This window comes from Fundulus heteroclitus, chromosome 22 (assembly GCF_011125445.2).
Source record: "Fundulus heteroclitus isolate FHET01 chromosome 22, MU-UCD_Fhet_4.1, whole genome shotgun sequence".
Taxonomy (NCBI): Eukaryota; Metazoa; Chordata; class Actinopteri; order Cyprinodontiformes; family Fundulidae; genus Fundulus; species Fundulus heteroclitus.
Genome location: NC_046382.1, coordinates 7,752,041 through 7,769,344, shown reverse-complemented (window position 1 = coordinate 7,769,344; position 17,304 = coordinate 7,752,041). Strand labels below are relative to the sequence as shown.

Here is a 17,304-nt window from a genome sequence, read left to right as displayed (position 1 = left end):
ATGCTCGCTTTTCCAAACTCGCTACGGTGCGTGTGACTGACTGGGATGATTTTGTACCCGAAACCAAGACTATGGTGACAAAAGCTTAAACCGTTTGACCTAATACGAATTTTAGACTGCAATAGCCACCGTTCAACTTAAGAGGGCAGCACTAAGACACTTTTAAGGCAACTATTGCAGAACTAAACAAGTTCACATGAAAATGTAAGTAATTGCACAATAATATTAAAGTAACACCATTTGCCCGAGTTTATCTGCAAAAAAAAAAATTAATTTCAGTTGGGTTATACTTTGAAGGTTATAACATCAACTTTTGCATTAAAACAAATAATTTTTCAAAAAACATCCACAGAACGTCTAGTGTGCTGCAGAAGAAAAGTATTGATTTTCCTGTAAAAAAGTGTATAAATAACTGTTTTGTAAATATTTAAGCTCTGGTTACGATGCCAACGTCAACAGGAAAGACTCTGCACCATTAGGAACAGTAGGTTGAAGTCGTGTAAGATGGAGCTCAGTTGTTGCCAGATCATAGTAGCTCCATGATAGCGCTGAGAAATGGTTTCTTCTTGGCGTTACATTTTTTGGATTTACACGGACCAAAAAAGAAGCAAAACAAGGGTGAATATCGGTCAAGCTTCTGAGCGTTGGTGCTGACTTAAGGAAGCAAAGGGGCTGAGAAGCTACACAGAGGTTACCGCCTTCCTTCTGGACCGGTGAGTTTAATGTCTGCAAATCCTAAACAAAGGATCTGGCAAAGGTTGGAGAGACCGAGCGGGTGTGTGCCACCTACTGGTAGGGAGTACTTAAAGGAGCAATAAGCAAAATGTATTTATTTTAGATAGAAAGAACTAAAAAACTGTTTTTGTTATGCGAAGAACTAAAGATATCTTTTTAGATGGACTATGGTTTGACCTCACACGCCATCTGTCTGTGTTGTTCTCCAGTCTTTTGCTTACATAGCCGAGTCAGGCCGCTCGTGCATGTACGTGCACGTGAACAGCTGCCACTCAGAGCTTAGCCCCTCCCTGCCCATAAAATGCCACCGCCAGGCACAAAATGGTGGAGAGCACGGCCAGTGAATCGAAACGTTTCCATGCTAACAGCATTATAAAGTTATGAGGAAATATGTGCAGAGGTCTTGTTTTGGTCCCACCTAGTGGTGAATAATCGCTTATTGCTCCTTTAGACGTGTAGCTAGCTCCTTTTAAGTTAATTTTTTAATGAACAAGTTTCATTGGTGTTTGTTAACGTCCTTGAAGTTACATCCATTGTTTTGCAAAAGTATTCATACCCCTTCAAGCCAAGGCACCTTTATTTAATAGCACAGATATAACATATAAGCGTTAAAACACAAATAGAAGAAGACACATCAAGGACGCTATAAGGCAACTCAAACAGATAAGACAAGCGGTTTCCCACTGGGTCAAGAGGCAGTGAAAAAAAGCTGAGTTTTTAGAGCAGATTTAAAAATAGACAGTGAAGAGGCCTGTCTGATGTGCACTGGCAGAGGACCAAAGCCTTGGAGCTGTTGCAGAAACAGCTGTGTCTCCTCTGAGCTTCCCCCGCGTCCTCAGCCCGCCCAGGAGAAGCTGGTCAGCTGGCCTGTGTGGACGGGAGGGGCAACGTAAATGTAAAACCGAGAGAGGTAGGGCGGGACAAGGCCATTTAAAGATTTAAAAACCAATTAAAGAATCTTAAAATGAACCCTAAAATGTAGAGTGAACCTAAAACAGGAGTTATGTGTTCTCTTTGCCATTAATCAGCTAAAAGATGCTCCGCTGAATCCTGAACCAATGAAGACGAGACAGGAAGTCTGTGAGACACTGTAGTATAAGGAGATACAGCAATCAAGGCCTTTTTTTATATAAATGCATGATAAATACTGTCCTGTTTTAAAAGAACATGTTTTACTTTAGCCTGTCGTCTCAGTTGATAAAAACTGTATTTCACCACTGAACTGATCTGCATGTCAAGATTCAAATCCTGTTCCATCTTCACCAGAATTCAAAAGAAAAGTCATTGTTTTGTAGGCTTGATGGATTATCGGTCTCACTGTAATGCTAAAAAATAAAATCCCTCCTTATCTCCAACTTTCTACCTGACACTCGTAGGGTTTTAAATTAAACCTGACTGGTATTTGGAATTATTCCTAATTTTATCCACTTTGGGTCCTTTGATAAAACCTGAACGTTTTAGCCAGATCAGACCCAGAATATTCATCTATTTTCTTCTATCCCTCCTCCTTGCTCCAAACATATTGATAACAGGGTAGGTAACAACCAGCGCTTGCCAGAAATTTGCTGCTCCTGACTGATACCTTTAAAAAAAATCCTTTGTAACATTTCTACTGATTTTGGCTTTTGCTAAATGATGCTAATTTAAATAATAACAGGAAAATCCTACTGGAACGACTAAACTTTATTTCTGGATCATCAGATTCTGATGACTGTTGGCAAAACCAGTAAAACTGAATCGTAAAATTAAAGGTGAACGTTCAAGGGGTGTCCGCACTGATGCAACCAGATTATTGTATTTTTATTTTGCTTTTTCTATCTTACATATTTATTTTCTCTCTTAAATAGTACAAGACAAATGTCACATTAAAGGTAAAAAAATTGTTTTAAAGCGATTTATCATGATATAATTTGTTTAGAGTGGAGCCGATGCTTCTCCACATTGAAAGGAGCCAGTTAAGGTGGTTAGGGCCTCTGATCAGAACGTCCACTGGGTGATTCCCTTTGGGGGTTTCCTGAGCACGTCCCTCTGGGAGAAGATCCAGAACTCGCTGGAGGGACCAGTCTGGCCCGGGAACACCTTGAGATCCCCAGAATGAGATGGAGGATGTAGTTGGGGGCGAGGGATGTCTGGGGTTCCCTCCTGGACCTGTTGACTCTGCGATCCCAGAGAATAATCCCAGAGATTCCTTGTGGGAATAAAGTATTTCTGATTCTGATCCGATGCTGGATAGGCAGAAGACGATGGCTCGGTGGATCATTTCTTTTACATCAGTGACAATGTATAATTTAATGGGGGCTGAAGACCCTTTCTCTGTACTCCTTGGTGATCTTTCAGTAAATTTAGTAACTTGCTGAAGCCACAAATGGACTCTGTACCACATTCGTATATTACACGGTTTTAATAATACTCTCCTGTACACTGTGAATCGCACACTGTCTATTTCCCCTGCATTGTTTACATTGTTTACATTTCAATTGTTTACATAAATCGCTGCTGCATCTTTATCCTGAAATTTAGTGCAATTTACTGTGATTATTCAAGCTGTATGCAAACGTAATTTCGTTCTGTACGCACTTTGTGCATACAAAATGACAATAAAGTTGTCTAAGTCTAAGTCTAACTTTTCTGGTTAGCGTCTTGCGTCCATCGACACTAATGTCACACATCATCCTGTTAAAGGATTGCGTTGCAATAAAAGCTTATGTTATGATTTGCAGGAAGCAACGTCTGACAAGATGCCACCCTCCCACACCAGCACCAATATTTTTTAATTTTTAATTTTTTTTGTGGTGTCTCAAGACTAATTTCCATTGTCCTCTGTGCGTCTCTAAATAGATGGCCGTGCAAATCGCTCAGGCTGCTGATTGCCGTGACTTCGTCCGGAGCAAACAGGAAGAGGAAGCTGTGAGGGCAGCAAAGAAGAGGAAGAAGCAGATAGCCTGGGGGTATGACGTCTGTGTTTACGTTGGCCGTCACGTCTCTGTGCGCGACGCTCCGGCTGATGCTGGCCCGGAGAGCCACCGATGTGGTGTTTAAGTTTGCGGCTAAATTACAGTCAGAGGTTTAATGTTTTTTTGTTTTTGTGTGTCGCAGGTTTGAGGCGAAGCAACGATGGGAAACCAAAAGCAATATGGGCTTCATGTGATGAAAATGGAGGAAAGCGCTTTTTTTCTCTCTCTCTTAGGTTAATTTGATTAAAAAAAAAATATGTTTTTTGTTGTTGTGTTTTTTTAAGTGGACCGATCGTGTTTCTTTTATTCTTCTCGCATGTTTTGAAGGCATTACAGCGGGGAAGCATCAGGCAGTCGGCTGAGAGAAAACCAATCCAGAGTGTAGCAGAGAGAGGGAAAGAATGAAGAGGCATTCAAATTAATTCCTAAGGCGCCCACTGGTGTCTGCATTGTGTTATTTTTCATTACATTTCAGTGATTTGAGCGCTCTGGCCCTTTTTTTTCCTTCCTCCCCTTCAAATTAAATCTGGTGTACATTACTGGATGATGCGTTTATTTATTGCTGTAAAGTGGGTTAATCATGAAGGCGCTTCTTTCTTCTGCGCAGGAAGAGAAAGGGGAGATTAGAGCGCTAATGCAATGTACAGGATAATGTGCGATCGGATTTGGGAGCAGAAAATGAAATTTGGCCGCTGTAAACTGTTTTGAGCGGTCGTAAACTGCAAGTTTGAAACAGAGACTCTGCTGCTGGCCCTCACCCATGCTGGAAGACGTGCTTTTGTCTCTCAGCCCGAACATAAGCACGCGTTGTTGTTGTTTTTTTTTTGCTTCTGAAGCCTACACTTGCTGCTCATTGTGCGCTGAGCTCCCTTCAGCTTCTTTAAACTCGTCTAAAATCCACAGATTCCAGTCGCTGCAGCTTTGATCTTCTTGGATCTGCAGCGTCTGCTTCCACGGAAGCTCGGCTCCTCTGAAAGCCTCATTCAGACTCCAGGAAGTCTTAATTCCAAGCGGCATGGAGGGGAGGAAAAAAAAAATGCAAGAGAGATAATTACTTTATTTGTAATGATGGCTTTTTTTTCTCCCCCCTCCACAACATAGAAGATGATTGCTTTGCTTCAAGGTAATGAGAATGAAATTAAATTGAGCTAAGTTGTTTGCATTGCACATATTGAATCAGTTTGTCCTCTGGTCAGGTGTGGTAGTCTCCCTGATTCAGTGTGCAGCAAGAAAAGGAACGAGTGGCATCAGCAGGAAAAGTTAGCCGACAATTACGGCACAGAGCGACAGAAACCTGGACGGGAACTGGAGGAGAACCGCTTTGGGTTTGGGTTTGCATCACGTTTCCTTCATCTCCGGGACGCTCTCAGTTGTTGAGAATTGGTGCTAATTAAAGCGTTAATTATCTCAGTAATGAGAGGCAAGTTAAAACCGTGTGAGGCTCATCAAAGTACAGCGTGGGATTTCCCCACCTTTGATGACGGCTGTGAAGAATATATCTGAAGTCGGGAGTGAAGAAACGTCGAGGATGCTTCATTAAATGAACGAAATGAGGAAATGAAAATGACTTATAGAGTTAATGTATAAGAATAAGATATATTCCCATAAAGTTGTCTGTCGCTGAATACATTACGCTGCCACTTTGCACCCCGCTGGATTCCTTCCTCAAAGTATTTACATGGATCATGGTCATGGATAGAAATTAATCACACATGTAATTTAATTTAAATAGTTTTTTATGATCTGAATGTGTTTTTGCATATTTTTTGCATGTATTTAGGGTCTAATACTCTTGTGAGCCAGTTGACAGGGTATTGTGACCTCTGATCAAACTGAAATGTCTCTAAGCAGATAAATAATATTTACATAAAACCTTACCTAAGGTGAGGAGTTGGATATGGAAAATTACTTTACATGATTGGCTGTAAAGACAGTATGAAATGAAATGTTCCCCGTTGTCTTTTTAAAATGGCCTGTTACAGACGCCATTGGTTGCTTTGTACCTTACGAAGGTAAATTTAAGCCTCAAATTGTTCATACCTTTAGTAAAATCAGATTTAAAATCAAAAGGTTTGTGACTTGTGAACAGGAATCTTTCTAAAGATTATGAAAGAATGTTATAGAATCAGTTTTATGTATAAAAATATATTTATCTGTTGACCCTGCATAGATAAGACGATAGATGGATGTTGGAAACTTGTTTCTAATCTGACATTATAGCCATCAAAAACAGCTTTTTTTTGCATGTTACATTTTTGACTATTTATCTTTGGTGATGAGCTCCAAGTCTATGAGGTTGACAGGCCTCTGTGTCATCGCCCTAATCTTTGAGCTCCCTCCACACATGCACTCCTGATTATGACCTGAACCCAAATAGTCACATAACCAGACAATGAACCAAGTATTTAGAAAAATCCCAAAAAACTTTCACTTGACGTGACCCGCAGCACACAGTACCATTTCATACCAGAACCAGCCGGGTACGAAACAACCAGAACTCCAAAGGGGTGAAACGACCAGCTTACTTGTTTAATTTCCTGGTTAGAAAAAGAAGCCTTTCTGCTTGGGGACGGTTCCAGCACAACATGGATCCATTTTTACCCACCTTGCTGACAAAACCCAAATTTACAACTGCTTGGAGTCCACTGGTAGCAAATGGGGTTTTATTTCTCCACAGCCAGAACCACAATCAGTGAAAATATAGTGTACTTTAGTGTCTTGAGAAATTAATATAGAGTTAGATGACAGTTAATGTTTATTTCCATAATTCCTCGAAGTACTTAACTAGCAAGAGAAATAAGATGATTTAGATACAGTACATCTTTTTACATGTATAAAATGGGGATCCAAATAGACCCAGGCCTTGCTTTTTGCTCTTTAAGCAGAAAAGAACCCTTACAGCAACAGGCACTGAAAACCCACCTTCTAATGATGCGGCTCTAACGCAGCCTTCCGTGTACAAGGATTATTGTTCTGTCAACCAAACTCCAGTTTGTATATCACCAATTACCCATTCATGTAGTCTCAAGTCACCATACACCTGCTGATCAGGTCTGCTTAATTTCCAGTTAAATTTATATAATCACATAGATTAGATTCAAAGTCCAAAATTACCCTGTAAACTATAAACTATAAGGAAGCTCTGCAAGTTGCAATGAGTGTTTGGCTTTTTAGCTTTACCCTGTACTAAGCAAGCAAGGAGGTTTAAAATGACTGAAAGCAAACAGCAAACCCCAAAACACTGTTCCAGGTATAACACTGTGGTATAACACTGTTTGAGCACCAGTTAGTGCTTCTCAAGACCTCAGTGGTGCTTTAATGTCTGACAATTTAATGGTGTTCATTAAGGAAAGATTAAGCCTGTTATCAAATATTTTGAATAAATAAACAACGTACTGTAATCGCACTATTTTATGACCATTCTGTATTCAAACTTGCCTCTACTCCCTCTCCACCGCTGCCATATCATCAGAAACCTGATGCAGTTGGCTGTCAGCCTCCTGCTGGTCATCATTCCAGCTATTCTCGCATTTGTTTGGTGTGGAGTGCTTTAGCTATGACTTTAAAAGCAGCAATAAAATCCATGTGTGTTAGGGCTGGACAATATATAAAAAAAACATATTGTTAAAATAGAAATCCTATTGGTCGATATGATAATTATCAACTAATTCAAAACATATATTTTAAGTGCAGCTCTGGCTATTTTATGCTGTTGCTTAGCAACCTATTTTTGATACAAACACACAACCACTCAATTCAAACTCTACACTTTATTCAACAAACTTTTTACCAAAACTGCAAGTATTTAAAAAGAAAAAAGAACATGTGTTCTCTAAACTCTTTGAAGGGGGCGGAGCTTACTGGTTCTGCCTTGTGATTGGTTGGGAGGATGTAATGACTGTAATATTAACCTACATGGCTAGAATGCAAAAGAAAGGCAAACTTTTATTCTATTGAACCTTTTATGGACCTTTTTTTTTTCTATCATCGATATACGATTATCGATCGATAAATATCGTTATTGAATTATCGACCAGCCCTAATGTCCTGTTTGGGATGAGAGTGCTTGTTTCCTGTGAGTAATGCATTTTTCGTCTTGTACGGAAAGCCAATCTGTACATAATACATGCAATTTGTAGTTCTACCTGATGAGAAATTAACCTTAAAAAAATGCCTTGATTGTTTTTTTAAAGCAAATATCTTTGTGGCAGACATTAAATAGGCACTAGCTGGCTTTTGAAGAGCATTGGGTCACCAGACTGACCTGCACATAATATACAGGATTTACAGCGCCACCTGATGTCTAATAAACGCTGCTAAAAACGAGTGGCTTCACCAATGGCAGCATATGAATCTCCTCCGACAATAAGATGTTGTGCCACCAGGCGAGACACGAAAGCTTGGTGGGGTCTTAATTTTACGTGTTGCTGGAAATTTTATGCCCAGATCAGCTTTCTGTAGCCTGAATGTGTGTAACCCACCCATGATTTCCTCGCAGCAACAGCTTTATTCTAATATAGAACCTCTACCTTACTGTTATCTCCTCTGCTGATCAACTTCTGACCAATAAATCCCCAAACAACAGAAAATTTTATGTTTTTAACACATAGAAGCCCATGGACCTGTGTGTCTAAAGCTTGAAGATGTCAGCGATCAGAGCAGATCCCAGAGCGGCACAGCTGCGTATCAATAGCATCGCGTTATTAATCTCTTTGAACACAGCGTAATGCCCAGGGCACAGACCGTTTCTCTTTTAAGCTGGAAAATCCACTTTTCGCTCTCGTCGTGTGGAGGAGCTGCAGTCTTTCAGCAGTCTGTTACTGGAGGCCAGTCTTAGCCCCTGACCCAGGCTGATTTGTTGTGAAATCCTGTGACAAATTCCTGAACCCCACTTCTAGGAAAAGTGTTTGTTGTGTTTGGGGAGGTTTACAAACCACCACCGACAGCAACAATCCCATTAAGTGGCGGGGAAAGCTGCTGTTGTATGAAAGGGGGGACATATGTTGCCTGGTAAGGAGACATCTGCCCTATCGCTCACTGCTATCGCTGTCGAGGAGAGGATTAACGGAGGCGAGATCTGTGAGATGCTACTGATAAAGCCCAGAGACGGTGGAACACCTCACACTTGGCACGCAGCGGAGCTCAGAGGACGATTTGCTCTGTGGAGGAACTGTTACTCCTGATGAGGCTGATGAATGCACGTTTCCCGCTTTCATACGAATATATGAAGCGAAACCCTCATTTCACAGGCTTGACTTCATAAAAAGTTAAGTCAGACAGTAAGAAAATAAGTGTTTATAGACTAAACAGTGCTGCCACAGTCTGGGTGGATATGGGTAGCAGCTCTCTCCAGGATGTATGAGATTTACACTGAAAAAAGTGAACTAAAATTATCTTGAAATGAGTGGATTTGTTCTTGATTTGAGCAGCAAGTTTAAACAATCTGCCAATGGAATAAGATTTTTGCACTTAAAATAGGAACAGCTCATCTCCATCGTCTTATTTTAAGTGCATTATATCTAATTATCTTATTTTAGGGGTCAAACTACCAGTTCCATTGGCAGATAGTCTTATCTAGCTGCTCAAATCCAGGACAAATACGTTCATTTCAAGAACATTTTATTTACCTTTAATTCCCTTTTTGCAGTGTATACAGCAGAGATGGCCACTTGAGTTTCAGACTCCGAAGGTTAGAGGCGCGCTAAATGTCACGGTGAGAAATAGTTTATCTCAGTCGTCATAGAGGCTTTGACTGGACCGTTCCAGCACATGGATATGCTTCGATTTCAACGAGTGTTTTTTTTTCTGCTCCCCCCCACCCCAAAAAAAATTTAAAAATTAAAAGGACTTTTGTAGATTCTCCAATGAGAGGAGACGCTCGTCGTTTTAAACCACAGAAGAAGACATACTAATTGATAATGGTGACGCAGTCGGTATTTTCCTGAGGATTACAAAGGTGGCGACTAGGGGTTAAACAATACACCGATTTACATTGATTAAATAATTAACAACTCAATTACATCAATGCAAAATGAAAGTAAAATCAACCATATTGTCATTTTTAAGACAAACCTTTATTTTGAAATTCACAAGACATAAGACTATGGTGAACAGGTGATCTATTCTTAAAATAAGGAGAATGCTGTTTAATTTAAATGTCTGACACCTGTAAGAGCTTAGAAATGAAAAGGTCAAATCAAACCTCTTTTGTTTTTGGTGTGTTGATAATGTGAATAATAGTGTTAGATGGTCCGATGAAGTCGCATCACATCGTTCACAGACTAGTGAATTGAATTTAGTGAAACTCTTATGGTAACAGACTTTGTGATACTAGATGTGGGACCTCCTCTGAATCGACAGGGAAATCCTTAAGTTACCAAACTACAGGGGCAGCAGGGGCGGTTCTAGACGGGGGCAAGCAGAGGCCCGAGCCCCTGTAGAACTGGTCCTGTTCAGGCCCCTGGACTAAAGACATAACATTAAATACACTTTACGATTATATGCACTGGGGAAGAAACCATAACTGATTAATCACTTTGACCAATTTTATTTTTTACTGTTACAGTTTTACTCTAACAAGGTTTTAAAAATTAAGGAGCTTCACGTTTAGCTTCAGCTGTATTGAGCTGGGATCACAGCTTTCATCTGCTAGATCAGGGGGTTTTACTTTATATTATTAAACAACTAAATGTTGCCCTGTTTTATTGTTAAATTCTTTTGTTCGGTGCCTCTATGAAAAATCACTGGCCCCCACCTTGGCCCCCCTGGTAAATTTGATCTAGAGCCGCCACTGAGGCAGAGTCCACCAATGGGGTTATGAGGTGAGCTCTTGTCGAGATCCCCAGGGGTCAACCTTTCTTGGTTCTGGCGCTGCACCATCATGAAAAAAGACCTTTTCCTTGCCAATCGGGCCATAATTCACCAATCAGTGATAATTGCCTTTACTTGGGTTGCAGAAGGTCCGTAAAGGGTGATGGTTGGTCCTGAACCCTAATCAGTTCAGAACCGCTAATCTAAACCATTTAATCATATTTCTGGCTCTATCTTTAGAGTCGCTGTCCAGCTGGAACACAAAGCCTTGCCCTGATCTCCAGTTTGTTGCAGCCTGTAACAGGCGTGACCAGATTCCCCGTCCTTTGATAAGAAATGCACCCCCACAGCATAATGCTGCCACTACCATGCTTCACGGTCTGTTTTGCACCCAGGCCAAAAAGATACATTAATACATTAATAAGTAACTAATAATAACTCATGCCACACTAATTAGCACTCCCAACAATTATAAAATAAATACTGTCTCAAGCCTTTGTGGTTCTACATTTTGTGAACTTTACTGTGCAAAGTTAATCCAAGCGCTCAGGAAGTTTTAATTTGTACTCAATCACTTCCTTGGGTTTAAATGTGATGTGAAACAAAGGCCCAATGTTGTTAGCTACTCTTCAGAATAAGAGATTCAACAGAACAGGACATTCAGTTAAAGTAGATGCCGGTTGACATTAGTTTTTATCCAGGGCTGTAAGTATTTATGTATCTGGACGCTGTAACAAGCTTCAATAAATCCTCATTGTTACTAATTTGATCAGTAAGAATACGACTGAAGTATTTAACCTTGCTATTGACATCCAGACTATTGTTGGACAGTTCACTCATGGGTAAATTGATTTGAAGGGGGGAGGGGGGGGGGACGTCTTCTGAATACATGCAAAATAAATAAATAAATGTTTTGTGCTTTTTTTATTATTTGAAGATTATACCTTAGAGCTTTGATGTGAGGAGGCTGACGGGGAAACACACCTGATTCCTTTACAATGCTTATATTAGAGGTGTTGCATCTCTGAGCCGTTCTGCCGTCGATTCTTGTCACGTCTCCCGCTCCTTTAATGTGTTTTTTCTTGATGTGTTCTGTTTGTCAACTCGAGGCCACTCTCCTTCCTGCATATGAGATGATCTGCCGCGTATTATCGTCTCCTTCCTCTCCGAGCGTGGCTCTGTGGGAGCGACAGGCAGAGTGGATGTTGACATATTCCTTGGCTGATTTAATGACCTGTTTAATTCTGGCACGTCTGCAGCCCCCTCAGATGTTTAGCAGTTTTAATTAGCCTAATCGGCGCTCTTGAAAAAGGCCACAGGGTTGTTTAATGGGTCATGTTTGTCAAGATGCACAGAATTATAACACAAAAGACATGCCATTTATTCAGCGCTACAGTCTTCCCAGTCATTATGGGTGTCACAATTGATAATTAGAGGAGGAATTGATTCATCTGAAAGCTAAATTGAACCTCTGCGGTGTGAGGAAATTAGTTTGACAGTGTTTGGATGAGTGGTGTTTACACTCTAGCGTGGCGGAGTGGGAGCGCTCCCCGCCGCTGGTGCTAACTGCAGCACACTCGGCGCTGTTTATGGATGGAGACGGAAGGAGTCGCACTGTGTGGCGCGTGTGGAAGAATAAACCGTGACATTATCGACAAAGTGATCCCTCAGTGTTTTCCGCCCGACTTTGGGCCCCAATTTCCAGGCGGCGAATAGATTGAAATTAGGTCAGTTATAATTTATAAAAACTTTTTTTTTTAAATGCACTGCTCTCAATGATTAAAACTAAACTCTATAATGTAGGTTTCTCCGTTTCAAAAGTGCATGGAAAGCATCGACGCTATCACGCAGAGTAACAGAAAAATTTTAAATGAACTTTCAATTAATTTGACTTCCTCTGCTATCGGGGTATGAAAACATTGCCGCACATAAATATGCTGAGCATGCACTCATTTCATATTCATCTTTCATTCTACAAAGCACACATCCCCATTTCATCCCAATGAATTATTAACGGCGTTAATGAATATTTCAGTTTTCTTTATGGAAACGTTTAACAGTCCCGGCAGAGGTAATGACGTTTTAAGCAGCCCGGGTACCTGAGGAAAGCAGTGGGAAATGTCATTTAGTCCACCAATCAGTCAGGTAGAGTTGTAGGGAGCTGAAAGATATAAAAATAGCCACATGTTCATCAAATACCATAAACTCACCTGCTTTTATTTCCACACACACTACCTTGATTTATCCCAGGAAACAGCTCTGCGTGTCCGGCCTATTTGCCAAGTTTTTGCTGAATTACTACATGAGGACCATTTGCTTCCATGCATTACAAACTAAAGCCTTGATTAGCAGGGAGAAAGAAAGCACGGCACACTTTTTATCGATCTAAATACTGATGGAAGGCAGCATCAGGTCAGTTAGGATTAAACATATCTTACATAAGTTGTTTAGTTGTTTATACATCTGAGCAAGAATGACCGCCGGAGCCGAATTCTTTGGTTTTCGACACTGAACCGACATCAGTTCTGATGCGGCATTCATCGTAATAACATCAATGCCTTGTATATGCAGTGAAATAACACACTACTTTGTATCGGCCGCCATTAACATTATGACTGTGTTCCTGTTTAACCCGCTAACTTTTATCGCTCAGCACGCTGCAGTGTCCGTGTTTCTTGGAAGCAGCACATTTCTTTGTCAGCTTCAACAATCTGCCCCAACTCAGGTTAACTGGGCTATTAAAGCTGCAGAGATGTCCTCTCAACGAGTCAGCAGTCTTTTAGTAAACTCCCATCCTGCTGATGGTGACCATGTTTACAACAGAAGCAGTTTGCTAAAGTGCTAGCCTATTGCTAGCATCTTTGCTCTGTTTTTCTTATATGACTGATTAATCATTTTGCCCCAAATGTTTCTAAAAGCAGTTCAAGTTAATTTTGGTGCTGACAGAACCTACAATTTTTTTTTCTCCTACTTCACAAACATTGCACTTTATTATATTATAATGAGATTTATTTACATGTGTTTAAGCTACTAAAAGCACACAATTCACCCATTTTGCCACTTCAGACTAGCCTCGTGAGACCATCCTGATCTCGCGAGGTTTCAAGGTTTCACTCGCAGATCAGTCTGGATACTCTCCGTTAAAGAAAATTTGGAGCCGTTCACCAAACGAACGTCCAATCAGCGTTGGCTTTGAGGCGGGTTGAGGTGTGACGCAACGGGAAGCGCGTCAGTTCAGTCTAAAGAACATGGCGGCTTCAGCCGATGAAACTAGCGTTAGCGTGGCTATCGAGCAAGTTTTATCGGAATTACAGAGTATTTCTCTGCTGAGCTAACAAGCCTTTACCTGCAGCAGCAAGAGTAGCTTGGCTTGTGGTTGTGTTTTCGTCGTCGCTCTGTTACGAGCGACGACGAATCTGATTGGTTTATTTGGCCCGTCTATCACCAACATAGACCAATCAGCTGACCAGTATTTTCGCCCCTTCCCAAAATTACTTCAACGGAAGGTTTCCAGATGGATATGCGGAGCAAATCTATCTGGCGGAGTCAGGTAAACTTCAGACCCCCATTTTGGTTCATGTTGTAATTTCATCCCTTCATACTTGGTACCCAAACTACCAGAGGTGGGTAGAGTTGCCACAGATTTTACTCTCGGAAGAGCAGCACTACTTCAACATATTTATACTCAAAAGTAGAAGTCAAAAGTTCTCAGTCGAGAAATTACTCAAGTAAGAGTAAAAAAGTATTCAGTGTGAAGGCTACTCAAGTACTAAGTAACTAATCATAACAGCTGATGATTTAATATTTAAAAATTATATATACAGACAGACAAAAATATAAAGTTGTGTGCAAATTCTGGTATTTTAAAGACAAAAATAAAAAATATTCAAAGAATAATTACAAAACAACAAATCCAGGCAGAAGAAACTTTTTAAAATGATTGGTTCAACATTAAACTTGAAAGCAGTACTTACAGCAGTTAATGTATGTACAGTATGTTAGAACAATGTAAAGTACTTTCAGTGGCAATATCTACTGGTTACTGTACGTTCATTTGACCTCCAAATATCTCAATGTGCTCAGCAGATAGAAAATTACATTAAAGTAACAAAGTTTGTGAACAAATAAGAAATCTCACTTTAACATAAACTGCAGTTTTTTTGTCATAGGTGCGTTTTTGATTAAAACAAGTTTGTTCTTTATTCATGAAGTTACTCGCAGCAGGTAGAGTAGCCAGAAATGTTACTCAAGTAAAAGTAGTGATACATTATGTTCAAAAAGTTACTCAAGTAAATGTAACTAGTTACTACTCACCTCTGCAAACTACCTTGCACCCATATCCTTGAAAAAAAATACTCTTACCAATTTATTTTGATAATTTTCACCTTATTTCCATAACTGAAAGGTTTTTGTCTTATTAAATATGACAGATTGCAACCCTTAAATTACCTTCTGCTGGTGGATAAGGCTTATTAGCATCACATATTCCTAGAGTAGAAGATGATCAGTTATCAAAAACATTACCCTCAGTTGTTAGTTGTCAGGGCATGTGGGAAACGTCTACCTGGCCAAGACAAATTAACACAACAGTGACAAAGTCTGAATGAAATATCTTGGCATAGAGCAAAGGTGCTGGTCAGTGCCATGACTGCCCAGGTCATCAACCCTCCTCCACCGTGCATCACTGTTGCTATGAGATGTTTTGGGCAGTCATACTATGTTTAGTTTCCTCCAAACATGGAGAAATGCTGTATATCACAGCCAAACATCTCTAGTTTGGTCTCATGTGGTGACAAGACATTATTCCAGAAGAGTTCTGCTTAATTCAGATGCGTTTGCTAATCTAAATCATGCCCTATTCTCATTTTACGGAAAACAGACCTTCTTCTCGTATTCCCTAAAAAAAAAAAACAAGCCAAGCATCTTCAGACTTTTTCTAATTCTGGCAGCATGACCTTTAACCTTTAACCTGCTTACCGGGTTTCAGATGGAGCTCTTGGGTTTTGTTTCTGTCATTTCTCTGAGCTTGGTATAGTTGGATTTTGGGGTGAATTTGCTGGGATATCAGATCCTGTGAAAGTCAGAAACTGTCCCAAATGTTTTCCTTCTAGACAGACGATCAGCAATGTTTGATCCTTTAAAGGTCATTGCTGATGTCTTTCCATCCTGGCGCTGTGTTAGCACAAACCCATATGCTTCAGACCCTACACTCCGTAGGATCCATTGGTTATCAGCGCCTGGCTGCATCTTCTCCTCCTAACTCCTTTGACATCTGTAAGGGCGTACTCAGTATTTGCCGTGGCATCGCTTTAGACGTAGGAAAAGCGTGCTTCAGACAGAAATCCATGCGATCTCCAGTGACAGGACATGGAGATAAACTCTAGGATTATTGTCTGTGAAGGAAAGCTCAGCACCAAGTCTTCCTGAAACTAAGAACGCTGATCCCAGACCCTCCGTCGTACTCGGTTGTCTAAGCGCTGCTGTGTTTGTGAACGTTAATGCCTCCATGTTGGAGGTTTTATTCGAAAGTTCAGGCAGGCCTGATGAGCAGGGAGCCAATTTGTGTCCAAACCCCAAGGAACTCCGAACTCTCCCAACTAATTCCCACCATTGCAGCTCCCGCAGACCTCAGCTCTACACAAACAATAGTGAAGGAGGAAGAAAAAAAAGAAAGAAAGACTTTCACATCTCTGCCAAGCATAATTCATTCATTCAGCATTTGAATGACAATGGACCACTTAGCAGAGCTTAAATTATTTCTCTGCTCTATCTGCTACTCGACGGCCTTTGTGTTGTAACCGCGGACGATCATTAGCGCCACGAGGTGATGTGGAGCGCCCTTATCTCCAGCTCGGTCCGCCGAGTTAACTTCGGGGAGAAACTACACGGCCGCGACGGCAACTTTGTTCCTCTTGCTCTTAGATGAATCTGAGTCGTGTTTTACGAAGATTTAGGAGCAACTCCAAGGAATTGAGGGCTAGAGCGTTTGTCGTGCGAGCCGCTTCGGTTAAAGACAAGAGGATTCAGCTAGGGCAAAGTACAGCGTGAGCCGAAAGGTGCGGACCACCAGAATGTGAGAAAACCTGCTTTCTGGACAGAACCACCCGGGTTTAGTTGTAGGATTTAGACGTAGTCGCATCTTGGAGAAAAGTTTACATTTCTGATCGTGTCAATACTCTCTCAAATATTGCAGCTTTATCTCTTTTATTGAATCAGGAAGCATCAAAATCAGAAGGCGGCATCAAGAAATAAAGTCAATCATACATTTTTCCCTGAGTCAGAACTTGTCTTGGTCTTTATAGACAGTCCAACACCACCAAAATTTGATAAAAACATTTTAGTTTTTATCTGGAAAAAGCCTGAAGCTGTTTCTCGTCCTTATTTCAAAAACATCAGGAGCAAAAAAAAGTGGGATGGTCTCAAATCCAAATCCTCGACGGCCGGCGTCCAGCAGCTTCTAGACGCGTCCTTCACCCACACGCCTGAAATGTCTAATGTCTAAACCGCCTCGCTAGCATGCAGCCAAGCTTTGCAGAGCTCTGCTAATGAGCTCATAGTGGCGCGTTAAAGCTGAAACACGTCTAAAGGTTGCAGGACCTCAAAGACTGGAGCTTGAGATGACTGTTGTAGGGTCTGAAAGTAGCCAAAAAAGGCCGTCCGTTGACACCAGCTCGGTCTGCGGGGTCCCAAGGCTTTCCAAGGTCACAAGAGACCAACGTGGGCATGGTTGTGATCGCAAGGTGGAGGGCATGGAAGCAGTGGTAAACCTGCTGCTCTGTCAGTGGCTTTTAATCAAACTCAACGT

At 41.0% G+C, this 17,304-nt stretch overlaps 1 protein-coding gene across 2 annotated transcripts in view; it reads left to right on the top strand.

Moving 5' to 3' along the window:
* The window catches only part of fam204a (family with sequence similarity 204 member A), a 36,333-nt gene extending 30,896 nt beyond the window's left edge, over nt 1–5,437 (top strand). The window contains exons 6-8 of one of the 2 annotated variants that reach the window (XM_036126493.1): nt 3,574–3,683; nt 3,832–3,922; nt 4,017–5,437. In XM_036126493.1, the coding sequence (XP_035982386.1) occupies nt 3,574–3,683; nt 3,832–3,883 (162 nt within the window). In that variant the 3' untranslated portion in view covers nt 3,884–3,922; nt 4,017–5,437. Of the gene's footprint in view, nt 1–3,573; nt 3,684–3,831; nt 3,952–4,016 lie in introns of those variants that run through there. The other variant, XM_012850191.3, reaches the window with a different exon arrangement.
* The last annotated feature ends 11,867 nt before the right edge of the window (nt 5,438–17,304 follow it).